Genomic DNA, 17,828 nt, shown 5'->3' with positions numbered 1-17,828 from the left:
TGATTTTTCCTTCCTAAGTGGAGCACTTTGCATTTGTCTTTGTTAAACTTCATCCTGTTTAACTCAGACCATTTCTCCAATTTGTCCAGATCATTTTGAATTATGACCCTGTCCTCCAAAGTAGTTGCAATCCCTCCCAGTTTGGTATCATCCGCAAACTTAATAAGCGTACTTTCTATGCCAATATCTAAGTCGTTGATGAAGATATTGAACAGAGCCGGTCCCAAAACAGACCCCTGCGGAACCCCACTCGTTACGCCTTTCCAGCAGGATTGGGAACCATTAATAACAACTCTCTGAGTACGGTTATCCAGCCAGTTATGCACCCACCTTATAGTAGCCCCATCTAATTTGTATTTGCCTAGTTTATCGATAAGAATATCATGCGAGACCGTATCAAATGCCTTACTAAAGTCTAGGTATACCACATCCACCGCTTCACCCTTATCCACAAGGCTCGTTATTCTATCAAAGAAAGCTATCAGATTGGTTTGACATGATTTGTTCTTCACAAATCCATGCTGGCTGTTCCCTATCACCTTACCACCTTCCAAGTGTTTGCAGATGATTTCCTTAATTACTTGCTCCATTATCTTCCCTGGCACAGAAGTTAAACTAACTGGTCTGTAGTTACCTGGGTTGTTTTTATTTCCCTTTTTATAGATGGGCACTATATTTGCCCTTTTCCAGTCTTCTGGAATCTCTCCCGTCTCCCATGACTTCCCAAAGATAATAGCTAGAGGCTCAGATACCTCCTCTATTAGCTCCTTGAGTATTCTAGGATGCATTTCATCAGGCCCGGGTGACTTGCAGGCATCTAACTTTTCTAAGTGATTTTTAACTTGTTCTTTTTTTATTTTATCCGCTAAACCTACCCCCTTCCCATTAGCATTCACTATGTTAGGCATTCCTTCAGACTTCTCGGTGAAGACCGAAACAAAGAAGTCATTAAGCATCTCTGCCATTTCCAAGTTTCCTGTTACTGTTTCTCCCTCTTCACTAAACAGTGGGCCTACCCTGTCTTTGGTCTTCCTCTTGCTTCTAATGTATTGATAAAAAGTCTTCTTGTTTCCTTTTATTTCTGTAGCTAGTTTGAGCTCATTTTGGGCCTTTGCCTTTCTAATCTTGCCCCTGCATTCCTGTGTTGTTTGCCTATATTCCTCCTTTGTAATCTGTCCTAGTTTCCATTTTTTATATGACTCCTTTTTATTTGTTCAGGCAGTTAAATGAAAAAGAGGTATAAAATGTATCTGCAAGTACAAGGTATGTAGGTGCAAAATCCAAGGCCAAAATGAGACTGTTTTACAAAAAGCCTTTATATGTATACTGAATCTCAAGGCCTTTGCCCCCATATTTGGAGAAAGTTCTAAGCTGGTTTCTAGTGCTGTTTGGAATTGCTTTCAGGATTCTGACTCTTACCTTCCTGTCTGTATGGGTTGGTGTGTGCTTTTCCCCTTGTGACTCCAGGTTTAACTGGTTTGTCTTTGCATTTTGTTGTTTGGGATATTTTACAGATACTTCATTTATGTTTATTCATGAATGGAGTAAACTAAAGTAAATATCTGCTTATCTGTTTTAAATCTCTCTACAGTATCATCAGTCAACCAGTTATGGAAAAGGACATACAGTTTAGACACAATTTTTGTGGGGCCAAGACAAAATAAAAATGCTATCTGGGTGCAGTCTGTGCAGCTGCAATTTACTGGACACTGTCGGATCAAATTTTACCCAACATTTATGTTTTATTTTTTAAAAAATTACTAGAAATGCTTCCATCAAATTGAACAAACAGTACAATACAAACAAGCTTTACAGAATAAATTGACATTCTCCTCTACAGCAATTGCAGCCTGAACAATGCAGCACTGTGCTAGTTTGTGAGAACCAAATATCGAAGTTGACCATGCTGGGTGAAATGCCATTTGTAGCAGGAACAAAAGTAGAACTTTAAAATGTTCACTTTTAATAAACATAGTTAATTTGTACCATGGGAAGGGAAATATTTTTCTCAGGATTGTTTTGTCATCACTGCTGCTGTCAGGCAAACAAGGAATAAACAACAAGCCATGTTAGTTTAAGGTCCATTAGAAACAATCAGTCAGATCCTGGCCCCTGGCTTCATCCCCTTTGCACTAGGTGGGGCTGATCAGGGGAGGAGAGTAGAAAGGTGGTGTAGAGCTACTTCCTACTCAAAACCTCCTCCAGAGTCCTGTGGCTTGCTTTCTGAAAGGCGGGCTCTTGCCTAGCATTTTGGACAGAAGGGAATGATTAGCTCCTATTCCCATTGAAGTCCATGGACTTCGTTGAGAGTAGGATTAGGCTAAGAGAGGCAGAATTCGAGACCACTGGTAGCTGGGAGATGAGTTGGGATTGAGGTCTGGGGAACTTTATTCAGAAAAAGCAGCATTTGGGCATCTATATGATTTCAGAATTTTCCTCCACTGAATACTGTTTTTATGGAACACGATAATCCTAAATAGTCCACAAGGTGGAGCTCCTTCTCTTCCTAGATTAGAGGTGGGCAAACTACGGCCTGCAGGCCACATCCAGCCCGCGGGACCGTCTTGCCCAGCCCTTGAGCTCCCAGCCAGGGGGGCTGGCCCCCGGCCCCTCCCCCGCAGCCATGCCGCCACACGGGCAGCGCTCTGGGCGGCGGGGTTACGCACTCCTGCCAAGCAGAGCTGCAGCGTGTCTGGGTCCAGCCGGGCGGCGCGGCTGCCAGATATGCTGTTCTGAGCGGAATGGTAAGGGGGTTGGGGTTGGGGGGTTGTATAAGGGGCAGAGGGTCCCGGGGGGCAGTCAGGGGACAGGGAGCAGGGGGCGGTTGGATGGGGCGGAGGTTCTGGGGAGTGGTCAGGGGATGGCGGTTGGATAAGCGTGGGCGTCCCGGGATGCCTGTCAAGGGGCGGTGAATAGGGGTCGGGGCAGTCAGGACAGGGACTAGGGGGGTTCGATATGGGGTGGGGTCCCGGAGGTGGTTAGTGGCGGGGGTCCCCGGAGGGGGCGGTTAGGGGACAAGGAGTGGGGGGGGGGTTGGATGGGTCAGGGATTCTGAGGGGGGCAGTCAGGGGGAGGGGTCAGATAGGCACAGCCTTCCTACCCGGCTCTCCCAATGTGGCCCTTGGGCCAAAACATTTGCCCACCCCGTCCTAGATAGAAGGAAATACAATATATAATTGAGTCCACTTTCTCTTGTGAAGGCAACTTGTATATAGGTGTCTCATCCCACAGTGATATCTACAATTATTAACTTATATGGATCACTATCCAAATGTTACCCATCTACAGCACAACGTTGTGCACACAGTTTCACACTGCCTTAGTTTCTTTTGATAAAACGTTTTCTTCCTGTACTCTGCAAGTTTGATTTGTAGCTTAACTTTTTAGTTCCTTTTAAGTCCATGAACAAATTTCAATCTCTTTTTCACAGTATATGCTAATCTGCTTTGCATAAATGTGTGTTTTGTTTTTGTTTTTAATCACTGCAAGGTACAGCACATTTTAAACTATTTATGCGTATGGCGATATGTATGTGTGTCTTTGCAGCAGTGGTCAGTGTGGAAATGCAGATGTTGTTGTTCTGAAACTTGTTGCAGGGTTGTTCCAGAATCTCCCCGGTGGCTGATCTCTCAAGGAAGAGTACAAGAGGCCGAAATCATCATCCGAAAGGCTGCAAAAACAAATGGTATTGGAGCCCCAGATGTAATATTTGACCCTATGGAGGTAAACTTTCATGTGTATTAAAACTGTCTGCCTGATCCTCTGGTTACTATTCAAGAAAATCCATTTCCAGATTTGTTATTTGGATTAAGGTAGTTCCTGTAACGTCCTAGGCACTTTCCAAACAGATAACAGATGTTCACCCATATGCTTCCTCTTCGTAAATCTTCTGAACCACCGTGACTTCCATTCCATGAGCACTCCAGCCAGAAAGAAAACGCATCTCGGTGTTCTGCATTGTACCCGTTTGTGCCTTTTTGATTGTAGTCTCTTTAGGGCAGGCACTTTAATTTGTTTCATAGTTTACTTGTTGCTCTGTGGCTTGTACATACCCTGCACTGTAATGCAGTAAATCTTCTCCCCCGCTTGAGAATGGACTCTGTTTCTTTATATGAAACAGCTGACGCATGCCCGTGAATTCTCACTTCTCAGGGTGCTGGAGCCTGGCCACATGGTGGGGAGATTCCAAGATATCATACAAGATGGACTTCGCTTTCAGATTTCCCCCAGCCATTGATTTTTGGATATAAAGATCATTGTCCCAGACAGAGATGTAAAGCCCCCCCAATGGTGAAACAGAATAAGAGAGCACATAGCAAAACAGGCAAAAAACCTGGCCTTAAACTAAAGGGATGAATGAAAACCCAGGGACCCCCACTTGCTATTTAGGACCATTCCTAGAGAAGGAGAGCCCCACTCAAATGATTTGAGGACTTCCCCTCAAAACTAGAGTCTAGCTATTTATTGTACTGTTCTCTAGTATAATAGAGCCCTGACCACATAAGCTCTGTATCTTCCCTGAATAGGACCAAACCCAATCAGGTTACAGAACTGTGCTACAGCCTGATTGGAGCCTTAAATCTCATGAGATTTCCAGCACTCCCTGCCTTTGGCCAGGGCAGAGAGAGAGTGGGGACAGTCTTCTTCTGAGTCTTCAAATCCAATCTCTGGCACCAAAGAGCCTCTGAAACATTCTGTTAACTTAAACCAACACAAAACAAAACATCCGCAATCTTCTCTATGTCAACCTTTGTTGCTGCACCACAAATGTAGCCTGGCAAAAAAGTTGCCAATGTCTCTCTTTTTTTTTTTTTTAATAAATGGAGATATCTTATCTCCTAGAACTGGAAGGGACCTTGAAAGGTCATCGAGTCCAGCCCCCTGCCTTCACTAGCAGGACCAAGTACTGATTTTGCCCCAGATCCCTAAGTGGCCCCCCTCAAGGATTGAGCTCACAACCCTGGGTTTAGCAAGCCAATGCTCAAACCACTGAGCTGTCCCTCCCGCCAGTCACTAAGGGCTGGGTGTTGAATGTTAAAGGGAGAGACTATAACTCCTCAGATTGTAAGCAGGGATTCATTGCAGGGATTGGGTCTACTTCTGTGCTTGGATAGTGTCCAACACAGTCCTGATCCCGGTCAGGCCCTCTGGGTACTACTGTAATATAAATATATCCAAGCTCAGCATTTCTCTAAAACCCTTTAGGGCGTCATTATTATGCACCACTTTCCTCTTCCCTCAGCCCCACCAATATTTCCCCCCCTCCCACCCCCCGGAAGTTTTCTTTCTGTCTGAGCTGGGCTGAAACAATGTAGGATTTGAGGTGGGAAAAGTGTGTTAATATCCAAACTTGTCTCATTTTTGGAAGTCACACTGACACCATTTGGGTCCCCCAGTGATCCTGGAGGATGAGGGACTCCTGGACTCTATTCAATTAAGGAGCAATGGGGTTTCAGATTATATAGAGTTACATTCAAAGCATCATTTCTGTCTCATACCAAATGATCAGCCCTCTCAGCCACTCTCATACCTTCCTTCTGGGACCTGCCCCATCGAGGATTTCATTGTCTGTGTATCCAGCTACTAATGGGCAGAGCCTCTTCTCACGGATAGCAACTGTTAGACTTACACTACGTTCCTCTTTTTTTAGTTTCCTGTTTGTTGATTTCTTGGCAGCTAATGGTGACACAACAGTATACACAAAGATCATACGATTTACAAGAAAGGGTGGAGAGTTGCACCGCTGCAAGCTGTTGACATGTGACATATTTGTCTTTAGGGGGCAGCTTGTTTTCAGGAAAACAAAACTCTAGCTCTTAATGCTACTAAAAATGTCAGGCTTTTTAATGGACGATGTTTTATAAAAACAACAAAAGGACCCTGCAAGGTGCTGAGGCTCCAGAGCTTGGGCTGCAGCCCGAGCCCGAATGTCTACACCACAATTAAACAGCCCCTTAGCCTGAGCCCAAGTCAGCTGTGACGGGCCAGCTGCAGGTGTCTGCTGTGTAGACGTACCCTCAGAAATAGTTTACATTCACCCACAGTAGCTAGGGGGAGGGATAGCTCAGTGGTTTGAGCATTGGCCTGCTAAACCCAGGGTTGTGAGTTCAATCCTCGAGGGGGCCATTTAGGGAACTGAGGTAAAAACCTGTCTGGGGATTGGTCCTGCTTTGAGCAGGGGGTTGGACTAGATGACCTCCTGAGATCCCTTCCAGCCCTGATAGTCTATGATTCTATATCAGCCTTATTGAAAAGCTGCACTCACATTAGCTCAGATGCAATTTACAGCACATTGGTGAGGGTCTTTTGGTGTTGAGGAGTGAAGTTTAGGGCTGTTATTCACATTAGTAATTCTTATTCATGCAAGTAGTTCCTTTGATTTTAGTGGGACACATTGTGTGTATAAGGATTCCTCACATGGAAGGCAGTTCTCCCACCATTTTTCATGTAGAAAATACTTTACTCCACTATTATTCCCATTGAAGTCAATGGAACTTCTTTCATAGTAAGGTAATATTCTGCGAGTAAGGGTAGCAGATTCAGGCTCAGTAAGATTGCAGGATTAGGCACTATGTAACTTTTGACAGTTTATTAGGATCAGAGTCTCCAATGCAGTTGGCTTATAGGGACTTGATTTGGTATGAACTATTTTGTACATTCTTACATTGAGAACTAGGGAATGCTGTGTTTATAGCTACTGTTACAACAGCCTCAAAGATAACACATTCCTTCCATTCTCTGCATGTGCAAACCTCACATTTATTTACATGCATCTCTATGCTTTGGCTGCAATTTAATCTCAGAATGACCTAGCTGAAAAGGATGTGGACAAACCAGAGATTTCCTCAATCTCCAGGAACCAGCTTGTTGTAAAAACAAGAAATGTAGAACTGAGGCTGATCAGGAAGTTGGGGCGTGTATCATAATATAGGGTTGGTCAGATGATAAAACCAGCGGTTGGATTGTCCAGCATACCTCTTGATTGTTGATTTGTATGGATTAAATTAGTGAACGTTGTACCCCTAAAGTAACCTAATGCTCTAGGAGAAAATGCTTCTAAACAAAAACTTCTGAAACTTACAGTATCAGAGTGTACTGTAACATCATCTGCCTAGTGCCTATTGAAGTGCCAAATATTGTTTAGTATTATTACTAACATGCTTAGGGGGTTCAAAGAACCAACATAAATCCTGTCTTTAGAATTTGCCATTTTGAATTTAACTTGAGAGGAGAAAGAAACCTTCCACACAATTGTTTTTGATTGCCTTCACTCAGTGTTAATCTCCACATATAGCAGTGTATGGAATGACACTAACGTGCAAAAAGCTCTTCTTATTGCAGTTGTAGAAATGGAAGTTTTCACCTAAACATAAATTGCCAAGGGTGGATAAAAATCACGATTAAAAATGAAATCAGATTATTGTTTCCGTGTTGATAGTTCTTTACTTTTCATTTTATAGTCTTGAATTGCTAAAGTGGATGCTTGTACTTATTTCCTTAATTGGTTTCCTAAAAAAAAAAGATAAGTCCAGCATCCATTGTTACTGTGAGAACCACACAAACTCAGATATGAAATTTGTGCTATATTTCCAACCAACACCGTCTTCTGATATATCAAACGTCCGCAAGTCAAGGATGCTGAAATGCTTCAACCAGGCTATTAAGGGTTTGCAATTTGAAGTCAGTGGGACTTATGCTCCTAAGTCACTTACATGCTTTGGAAAATCCTTCCCTAAGATACTTAAAAATAGGTCTAGGAGTCTAAAATTAGTCAGAAAAAATTAGTTCACAAATAACTTTTCATCTTTAATACTGAAGCAATTTTGTTTTGAAGTAACAAAATTTGTATGCCAATAAAAGAAGTTTTGAGTAAAAATAGAATTTTACCCCCTGATACTGTAAACACTTATGCAGATGCCTAACTGTAGTCACATGAGACGTTCCATTGAAATCGAGGGACCAGTCATGTAACTAAAGTTACATACCTGCTGAAGTGTTTGCAGGATCAGAGCCTTAACTTTCAATATTTTGTCTCTTGCTGATAGCAGTTTTGCAAAGAGACCCTACCAGTAATGACATTTTAAGAAAGCATTTTATAAATTAATTATAAATTTTAATTTAAAGTTGTAATAGCTCAAATTTTCAAATTAGTTTTACAAAGCCTGTACCAGATTTAAATCAGTGATTTTTTTTTTTAAAATCCTGTGATTTAAATCAAGGAATTTAAATAATGTAAAAGACTACTACTTCTCTTGGTAGTTTGTTCCAGTGGTTAATTATCCTCACTGTTAAAAATTTCTGTCTTATTTATAATCACCCTGATTTAAATTTCTCTCCCTGTAAGGTGTCCTAAAGCCTCTCGAGATGTTTACTGCAGTCCATATTGCTCATTCAGAATAAACATTTTGCAATACAGAATTGGCTCTAATGACAATGTGTCCATGTATTTTTCCCCTAGCTGCAGGAAATGACTTCCCAGAAGCAGCAGACGCACACCATTTTGGACCTAGTGAGGACAAAAAATATTCGATTTGTCACTATTATGTCAGTGATTATTTGGTAAGCAATAGTACGCGCCTAGAACGCACGAGTACAAAGGCCGCTGAATGATAAGCACCTGCTGTTAGAAACTGCTGTAAAAAAAAAAAAAAAACCCTAAGGAAAAAGGAGGCACAGACAAAGTTATTAGCATAAAGTTCAAAGGCCAGTAAACATCTGGCTAATGCTACAAGATTCAGATTAAACAGATTGGTTTTTCATTTAAGGATTACAATAAGTGACTTTTTTCAGTAACTAATAAAAAAAGACTTGTGAGAAGAGTGAATATTGACCAATGTTGAATATTGACCTGTGTAGTTCTCACTGCTCTTGAACTTCTTGCAGGGATGTCTGCTGCCATTGTAAAAAGTGCATGGCCCACTCTGCCCTCCAACTTCATTTCCAGTAGCCACCATAGAGTATCTCTTAATGTCTTGGAAAAGCTGGCTAGTATCTCCTGCCCTACAAATAGTGTGCTCTCTATGTTTGGGGTATTAGTACTGGGAGTAGTATAATATAGGGTGGCTGCAAATAAAGGGGTGATAACCCATCACACATCTCAGACTATATGAGATGTCTCTAGTGCCTCTGAACAAGTGAGAGCCCCCTAATCAAATCCCTTTGCCAGGCTCTAGTAGATGGGGCGGAAGTCTGAGGCGTCATCATCACATAGTGTGTAAATCCCCCTACAAGAATGTTCTTTGAGAATCCATATCGGAGTATCAAGCTTTTCCAACATGACAGCCTAATGTAAACTGCTTTAGCGGGGGTGGTGGGTCTAGATTTGATGATGCTTTGAGCTCAGTAATACTTTTTGAAAGCACAGATTTGAATATACGGCAGAACAGCTGGGAATTCAGTCACAGGGTTCAAAGGGATAATTTTTTATAAGAACCATTCTTCTATCTCATTAAATTCTGGCAAACAATTATTGTTTGTAAATTATAGCTTAGGTTGCCAGGTCACACCAGGAAATCTGCAAGACTGTAGTGACTTAAATATTTACTTAGTCATGAGGCTTTTCCTGGTACCTTACAGATGGCACGTTTACATCTCCACAAGTGCACTGATAGCTTCTTATTTTGTTTTAAGCAATTGAACCCTGAGCATTTTTTTGCTGTGCGCGAACCCAGCAAGAAACGAATTGTCTTTTGGATTGCAAACTCTTTGGTTATTTATTACATGTGCAGTTAGCATTATAGGGCTTGACCTCCTTGAGGCTCTAGGCCAGGGATCGGCAACCTTTGGCACGCGGCCGATCAGGGAAATCCGCTGGTGGGCTGGGACGGTTTGTTTACCTCCAACATCCGCAGGTTCAGCTGATCGCAGCTCCCACTGGCTGCAGTTCGCCATTCCAGGCCAATGGGATCTGCAGGAAGCGATGTGGGCTGAGGGATATGCTGGCCGCTGCTTCCCGCAACCCCCATTGGCCTGGAACGGCAAACCATGGCCAGTGGGAGCTTTGATCGGCCGAACCTGCGGATGCTGCAGGTAAACAAACTGTCCCGGCCTGCCAGCGGATTTCCCTGATGGGCCATGTGCCAAAGGTTGCCAATCCCTGCTCTAGGCCTTGATAAATAATAATGATAAAGGTAAGAGCTCTGTGCCTACATGATTCATTCAGAGATTTCCCAGTACAATAGCTGTGACCTCCTCATTTCTTTAATGGTTGTCTCTTGTTGGTGAAATGTGACCTTCCCTGCTCAATGTCTCTCAAGATATCCTAGTTCTCTAGTTCTTTACAGGCACTCTTGTTGCAGAGCAACAGTGAAAACCCAGTTTTCTTTTTCTGAGTACAGTCCTCTCAGCACAGAGCTCCCTCTCCCCTTCCTTGTCTCTAGCTAATAATATCTAATGTAGGCCTCATTTTAATTTTGGAAACAGATTGAGTTCACTAGTCTAGATTCCTAACTTTCATACTAAGACTACAATTTTTTATTATTAGTAGTATGATTATTGTAATCACTCTAATATGGGTGCACCACTGCCCTTTACTTGGTGCATTCAGAAATCTTCAGCTCTATGTTAGAAACCCTCTATGCCAGCAACAATCAGAAGTTCTTCAGACAATGTAGCATGGACCCAGATTAAAAGTGACAAATGTATGAATCGTTTTTGCTAGGTCTATACTGGAGAGAAATTGACATGGGCATCTAGTCAATCAAAGGTAGCGGAAGCCGTGTGTGGCCACTGTTGTTACAGGAGCTATAGTGAGGATCCAGTAGATTGTGCTTACATGGACTCATGCATCAGCAGGGCTAACAAATATCTCTGGAATCATCTAGTCAGATTGGATTCCTTTTTAAACTCAACAGGAGGTTTTAAAAAAAAGCTGGTTTAAATTCAGGAAAAAAAATGGAAAGATAAATTCAGTCTCTAGAAGGCCTTGTCTGAGTCTGTTACACCACTGTGTACAGCAATAAATCTACCTGATACTAGCTTCAAAGCTGAGAGAGTCTGGTAGGCACTGACATTCCTTACATAGGCAAATCAATGTTAATATTTTGCACAGTAATTATGTGAGAGGCACTTGGCAGTCTGTGGCCATAGGAGGCTGAGGGAGAGCAGGAACAAGTCTGTCTGTCTGTCTGATTCTTTCCTATTTTCTGTGTCTTTCAGGATGATAATCTCTGTAGGCTATTTTGGCCTCTCACTTGACACTCCTAACTTGCATGGTGATGCCTACGTAAACTGCTTCCTCTCAGCGGTTATCGAAGTTCCAGCCTACATTATAGCCTGGGTGCTTCTCCGAAATCTCCCGCGACGATATTCGATGGCTGCTGCATTATTCTTGGGAGGCTGTGTCCTTCTCTTCATTCAGCTGGTCCCTCCACGTATGAACTTTTTAGCTGATATCAATCAGATTTTTTTAATGGGTAAATTCCAGTGCCTAGCACTGGGCAACTATGTGAAGTACTGTGGAGGAGAAGAATCTTTCTCCAAAGCTGTAGACCAAATGCAGATTCTCCTTACCCATCCTTGCCCTTTCCCTCCACGTCTGCTTGCTGCTGCACAGGGAGCTCATGTGACACAAGGGGTATGTCTAGAGCTGCAGGTGTAATTTCCAGCTCGGGTAGACTTACCTGTGCTAGCTCTGATCGAGCTAGCATGCTAAAAATAGAAGTGCAACCCTGGTAGCACAAGCAACGGGGCAGGCTAGTGGGACGGTATGATCATGTCTGAAACCCTAGGTACATACTCGGGGTAACTAGCCCCTTCTCCCACCCAGGCTGCCATGGTTGCATTTCTATTTTTAGTACACTAGCTCAATCAGAGCTAGTGCAGGTATGTCTTCCTGGGGTGGAAATTACATCTCCAGCTCTAATGTAGACATACCCAGTGTCAGATACATTCCTGAGCTTTTTCTTTCTCTAAAGTAAAGATAGTTTGTTCTCTTTATGGTCAGTTAAGATTCAGACTCTAGTCTGGTTTTGCCCTAATTTACACCCCTGGAGTCCCAATAAATTCATGGTGTGGGACAAGGTGTAGACCAAATGGAGTAGTCAATTGGGTGGCACCAGAAGCTGGCATAATTCTGCAGAACTTATCTCCAGAAGAACCAATTGTCAATAATGTTTTTCCTACTTTGGTCTCATTAAGAACTTGAATTTCAGGAGAGCTATTAGGTAGCCTTTGTTATAAATAACAATACTAAAAGTAAACAAGTGTCAATACTTTTTTAAAAAAGTGAATGTTTGCCAATTAAAACATATTTGAGGAAGGTATCTCATACTTAGAACCCCACCATTAAATAGCCTTCTGCTAAGTACACTAGAGATCGTTACCATACTGATCTGTTGATGGCTTTGACCATGTGTTTAGGGCTTGGTGTATAAGCATGTTATTGCAAATCAAAGAATAATTAAATGAAAGGGAGAAGTGTCTTGCTTATTCTCCAAAAGTGAAAGGTGGGTTATATTATTTGCTACTCCTGGTCTTTAAATCACCTGTACATTGGTATGTGTTTTATTACAAAGCTCATCCCACTAGCTAGGGTTGAACCAGGATCTTAGAAATACATTGGCAATGTGTTTCTCCTTAAGCTGTCTCTCTGTTCTCAAACTTTATAGGTGGCAGGACTGGATGACCTTGGGAGAAAGATGGTTTTATTTTATTAAGAGTCTTTATGTTAAAATGAATCAACCAAGAAACCCCAACACTGGAATTAAGTTGACGAGAAGCGAAAAATAAAAATGGCGTTAATAGATGCAGTGACTTGTTACAGTTTGACTGATGTTCTGATTGAATCTCCCTTTCAGACCTTCACATCCTGTCCATTATCTTGGTGATGCTGGGTAAATTTGGGATCACATCTTCCTTTTCAATGGTTTACGTTTACACTGCTGAGCTATACCCAACAGTCGTGAGGAATATGGGAGTTGGAGCGAGTTCCATGGCCTCCAGATTGGGCAGCATCCTCTCACCTTATTTTGTTTACCTTGGTAAGATACCAGCTATTGTATCTCCTGCCAAATTGGCTACTATTGAAAACAGACTTGAACAGCTGCAAGTCTAGGCTGATTTCTGTAACAGGGAATCAGTGCTTCAGTATGTCTTTAAAGTCACGCTCTCATCTTGCCTTGTAAAGTCCAGGCTATTGCCCTACATTTGTCGCAGATTAGTCAACAGATATGCTATAACAGAATCTCAGCTGCTTCTACTCTTCTCAGTGAGTAACCTCAGCTCACAGAAGGCATTTAGAAATTCTAACATTGCTCAATACTTTGTGATTTGGAAACACAGAACTCGAAGAAATTGTGCCCATATAATAGGCTCTGTATTTGGCCATTAGTTTCCTAAAGAACATTTGGCCTCAAAAAATCACTGAACAATGATATCTGCGTATTGGAGTATCTCTTCATTAGGCTTCTGAGGCGACATCCTATCAGGATGAATGGGGCAGTTCACTTTTCTCTCTCAGCTTTTTTTTTTTTTCAGGCTGTCTGGAGACTCAGGGAAATGCCAATAAGAACAGATTTTTACCATGTGAAAGTTATCTTTGCAACCATGTGGACTACAGACTTGACTTTTTTTAACAAACGTTTATATCTTGCAGCACAATGGTACTGCAATTTAGACTGCTGTATGTTTGCATTATACACAGGACCCAAATATTAACCACTGGTTCATCCTGGTGGTGATGTAAACCTGAGGTCAGCATGTCCTATGTTCTTTTAGGTGCCTATGACAGATTCCTGCCTTACATCCTCATGGGAAGCCTGACTGTGCTGACGGGAATCCTTACTCTGTTTCTCCCAGAAAGTTATGGCACGCCTCTCCCAGACACCATAGAGCAGATGCTGCGGGTTAAAGGGTAAGTGTTACCTTCTAATCTTCTCTCTTAAGAAAATTATACCATCTCTGAGAAAAATGTCCACATAAAATACAGTTCCCTCTTAGCTGTTTGATTCCTGGCTGTCTTTTGGGGGTGGTAAACTAAAAAAAAAATTAAGATCTCAAATCAGCAATAGAATTGACCAAATGGAACTCCACTGAGTTACAGCAGAGATGACTATCGGCAATATGCTGTGCATATCATACATCGTGCTGCTTGAAAGTTGTTCACAAATTGGAGGGAGCTCTTAGAAGAGGAACAAAAAGGTTTAAGGAGTTGTAAGGATTAAAGTACGAGAAACAACTGAACAAGCAAATTAAATGGAGCATAGGTAGGCACGTATAGCTTGTCTCTGATGGGTTTACACAGGTGTCATTAAAGGAAGAATTTAGCCCTACTAATGGAATTTAATTGTGATTCTGTTGACGATTCATGAGCCTGAATAGAATCCAAGTCATTCTTTCAGAGTTGGGTGGCTCTGTGTACATGAGTACACAGTGCCCACAGGAAATAAACATGTGAAAAATGAGCTATTTTATGTAGTCTTTTTAAGAGTATAACCACATTTAAGATATTTAATATAAACATCCTTGACATGTAGCAAACATGGTAAAAATGTTGAAATGTTGTTTCATAATATGAAAGTTCATCATCCAAATAATTTCTCCTGATTCGAGTATAGGTAAAAAGTCCCTTGGGTATCAATCGGAAGTGTTCAGCACTTTCAAATCACAATGGTATCACAAGGTCATTGAGAGTTTTCAGCACTTCATTTTCTGATTTAGGAAGATGCATAAGCATTTTAAAGTAAGGCACATGCTTAGGTACTTTGCTGAATCAGGGCCCATATGGACAAACTTACATTTAGGATTTTGGAGGGTACTGTTTTAATTAGAACTTGCACTATTTGTTATTTTTCCTTGTTTACAGACTCAAGTACAGACATACATCTAATAGCACAAGGGTTTCAAAGGATGAAGAAGAAAGCCCAGTGATTCTTAAAAGCACGGCTTTTTGATGACACTACACTGTATACTTCATGATGGACTGAAAAGTAAACTGACTTTTCTTTTAATTTTCCTTCCAGAAAGGGCTAGTAGCAACACTTTGTGTCCTGTAATTATAAACTTATTTATTAAATGAAACACTGTTTTTAGTACGTTCTTTTTATATGAACGTAGATACTGTATATCCCTTCGTGAGATCTCCATCCACAGTCGTTTAATGTGTCAAAACCACAGAACTATGTTGGATAAACCCAGTTTATAATTTTAAGAATTACTACGACACTCTTGCTATAGACCTCAATATCTAAAAGGTGCTTGTCACTGAGTGCTGATGGAGTGACTTCAGTCCTTAACGAGCTTAAGATAACTCATGTTAACAAGAGTTAAAAATTGCCAGCTCTTTCCAAATTGTAAGAAAAGGCTGCTAGTGATACTGGATTTCTCGACATGCACAAACACACATATCTGCCCGCAGGCAGGGAGCTTTTTATAAAGTAACAAAGGTGGTGAAAATACCTGGCTTGGCAATTTTACATCAGAACATAAATCATACACAGGTGGCTTTGCACAAGATTAATTCCTGAACAACTTCAGGGATGAAAAAAGAAAAACTTTGACAAATGAATTTGAAAACTTGACTTTATTTTAGCTGGAAATGGATTGAGAAGATTTTCTTGCACAAATCATTTGCAATATTTAAGTTTTGCTAGCGAAGTAATTCTGATTGTTTCAAATATATTTTTAATATGACCACAGGGTGAAGTTGTTTACATCTGGTATTGGGGTGTGTCCTATTCCAGGTGCTTATTTATTTTTAAAACTATAAATAGGTTTCATCTGTATTTCTTTTATCCTTTAGGATACAGTATGTAAGCTAATCCTTCTAAGTCTTTTGTACAGTTTGATTCGGGGCATTATGTCTATTTTCAAAACTTTCTATTTCCTGTTTTGTTCTTTTTTTTTGTCAGTTTCCTCAACATGGAGGGCTAAATTCCACTCTCAGGTGTACCCTGTGCACTCACATAAAATTGAATGTGCGCGGGTTACATGGGTATAATTAAGATCAATATTTAGCCTCAAGTCCTGGCCATAAGCTCGACTCAGAGCCAAGAATGTCATTTCACATGTTCTGTTTTCTCACAAATATCATGAAATCAGTGGAAAAAATTTTTAAAGAGCAAAACCAAGAAATCGTGTTGAAAATCTGCCAAGAGCCAATTCCTTTGATTGCAGAAGCTGCCTTCGTAGCATTTGTGTTTCTTTCAGGAAAACTTGTTTCTTTCTCATTTGGACAATGCTGAAAGCACATTGCTTCACACTGGGACATGTTTAAGAAATGAATTTCATGAAGCATTCTGTGGTACTTTAATTTTTTTGGAACGGTTTAATAAATAGAGTCTTACCTTTCAGTAATCAAAGCTGTTAGAGGCTTTTCTTTCTGGAAAAGCAGCTATTTACAAACATTTAACATTTTACTACTGTGTTAAATTCAGCAGCAGCTAATTATCCTGATAGCCAGCGTGCCTTATTCTCTCCCTGAAGACCATGCTGTAGCAACAGGTTTGGTACAGTGCCTCCTGCCTTATAGAAGTATGTTGTAGACCCTTCCTCTCTTTCTTGTCCTTACTATGTGCATGCACATTGCATGTGCTGTATGTGTGTGAGTTGACCCTGATCTGATTCTGTAGTTCTGCCTGCCCACAGCTAAAGTTGTGAGATTTTATGTACCTTAGCCCTATCTATTCAATCTCTATCAGATGTGCCATTGGTATGTCTTTCATCATCTGATGGAAGTAACTACAAGTTGGCAAGTGTTACTGTGTTTTGGGGTATAGAACTGACATTATCCTATGTAAAAGGGAGCTGCAAGGAACATGCAAGGCCCCTATTAACTTTTAAAGGGAGATTCGTTGTTTCTCGCTCTGCCCTTCTACATTTCCTTGTCCTGTTAGGGCCATTATGAGATCTGGAGTGAGATTTGCAAAATTGACACAGGTCAACGCCATACTCTACACTGGTCTCAAATCATACACCACTGCCTTATAAAATCCACTTGGCAGGGACTTGTCACTCTGTCAAGACAAGAGCGTCTGCTTTGGGTAACTCTGGTTACAGTGTTTTGACTATATTTGCATTTTCCCCGCCTAAGAATTGCACTTTGCAACATTCCTACCAGAAGGGCACAAACAGCCTCTTAGAGAGCATATGTCTACACTTTGCACTGGGGCTGTAATGCCCAACTCTAGGAGACACGCCTGCGTTAGCTGGCAGTGAGCTAGCCTGCTAAAAACAGAATGTAGCTGCAGCAGTGCATGTGGCAAGAGGGGCTAATAGCAGCAAACACCTGGAATTACACCTCGAGGTCAAAGTGCAGACATACTGACTTTCTGTGTCTTATGCATGAGATCATTGGAATCTGTTCTAAAATATAACTTGAAGTCTTACAGCATGTGGGCTTTTAACTGATGCCTAATCTAAAACTGGAATTAACTCCTGGCCAAGGTCTGAAATGCCCTTAACACCTCATTTAGCTGTTACTTTCCTCCACTGATTTATTCCATTATGTCACTGGGCAATGAGATTTTCTTTTTTAAATGTTCCAATGTTTACTGAGCAATCTTGAGGACAATGGTTGAGCCAGCTGAACGGGGAATTTCTCAGTTGTGATGCAAGGCAGATATACCATGGCAATAATGAACAATTCTGATATCACAGCATGTATTTTAGTGCACATTAGTCTTCTAAAAATGGAAAATATAACACAAAATATCCTCCATGCTGCTGCAAAGTGTATGGATATTAATGCCGTATATACTCGTTCATAAGCCGAATATTTTTGGTAAAAAAGTGCCGCATCAAAGAGCAGGGGTCGGCTTATAAATGGGTTTACACCAAAATTTGATGATTTTAACTCTATGGAATCATTGAATTGAATATCTAATACATTG

At 41.2% G+C, this 17,828-nt stretch overlaps 1 protein-coding gene across 1 annotated transcript in view; it reads left to right on the top strand.

Annotated features, from left to right (window-relative positions):
* LOC101933201 (organic cation/carnitine transporter 2) overlaps nt 1-17,628 on the top strand; it is a 46,359-nt gene extending 28,731 nt beyond the window's left edge. Inside the window, exons 5-10 of the mRNA XM_065554986.1 lie at nt 3,597-3,723; nt 8,459-8,559; nt 11,158-11,372; nt 12,798-12,980; nt 13,717-13,852; nt 14,804-17,628. Coding sequence (XP_065411058.1) covers nt 3,597-3,723; nt 8,459-8,559; nt 11,158-11,372; nt 12,798-12,980; nt 13,717-13,852; nt 14,804-14,891 — 850 coding nt within the window. The 3' untranslated portion in view covers nt 14,892-17,628. The remainder of the gene's footprint in view (nt 1-3,596; nt 3,724-8,458; nt 8,560-11,157; nt 11,373-12,797; nt 12,981-13,716; nt 13,853-14,803) is intronic.
* Nucleotides 17,629-17,828: the final 200 nt, after the last annotated feature.

Source organism: Chrysemys picta, chromosome 8 (assembly GCF_011386835.1).
Source record: "Chrysemys picta bellii isolate R12L10 chromosome 8, ASM1138683v2, whole genome shotgun sequence".
Classification (NCBI taxonomy): domain Eukaryota; kingdom Metazoa; phylum Chordata; order Testudines; family Emydidae; genus Chrysemys; species Chrysemys picta.
Note: the sequence above shows the minus strand (reverse complement) of the source record. Positions and strands in the feature narration are given on the sequence as shown.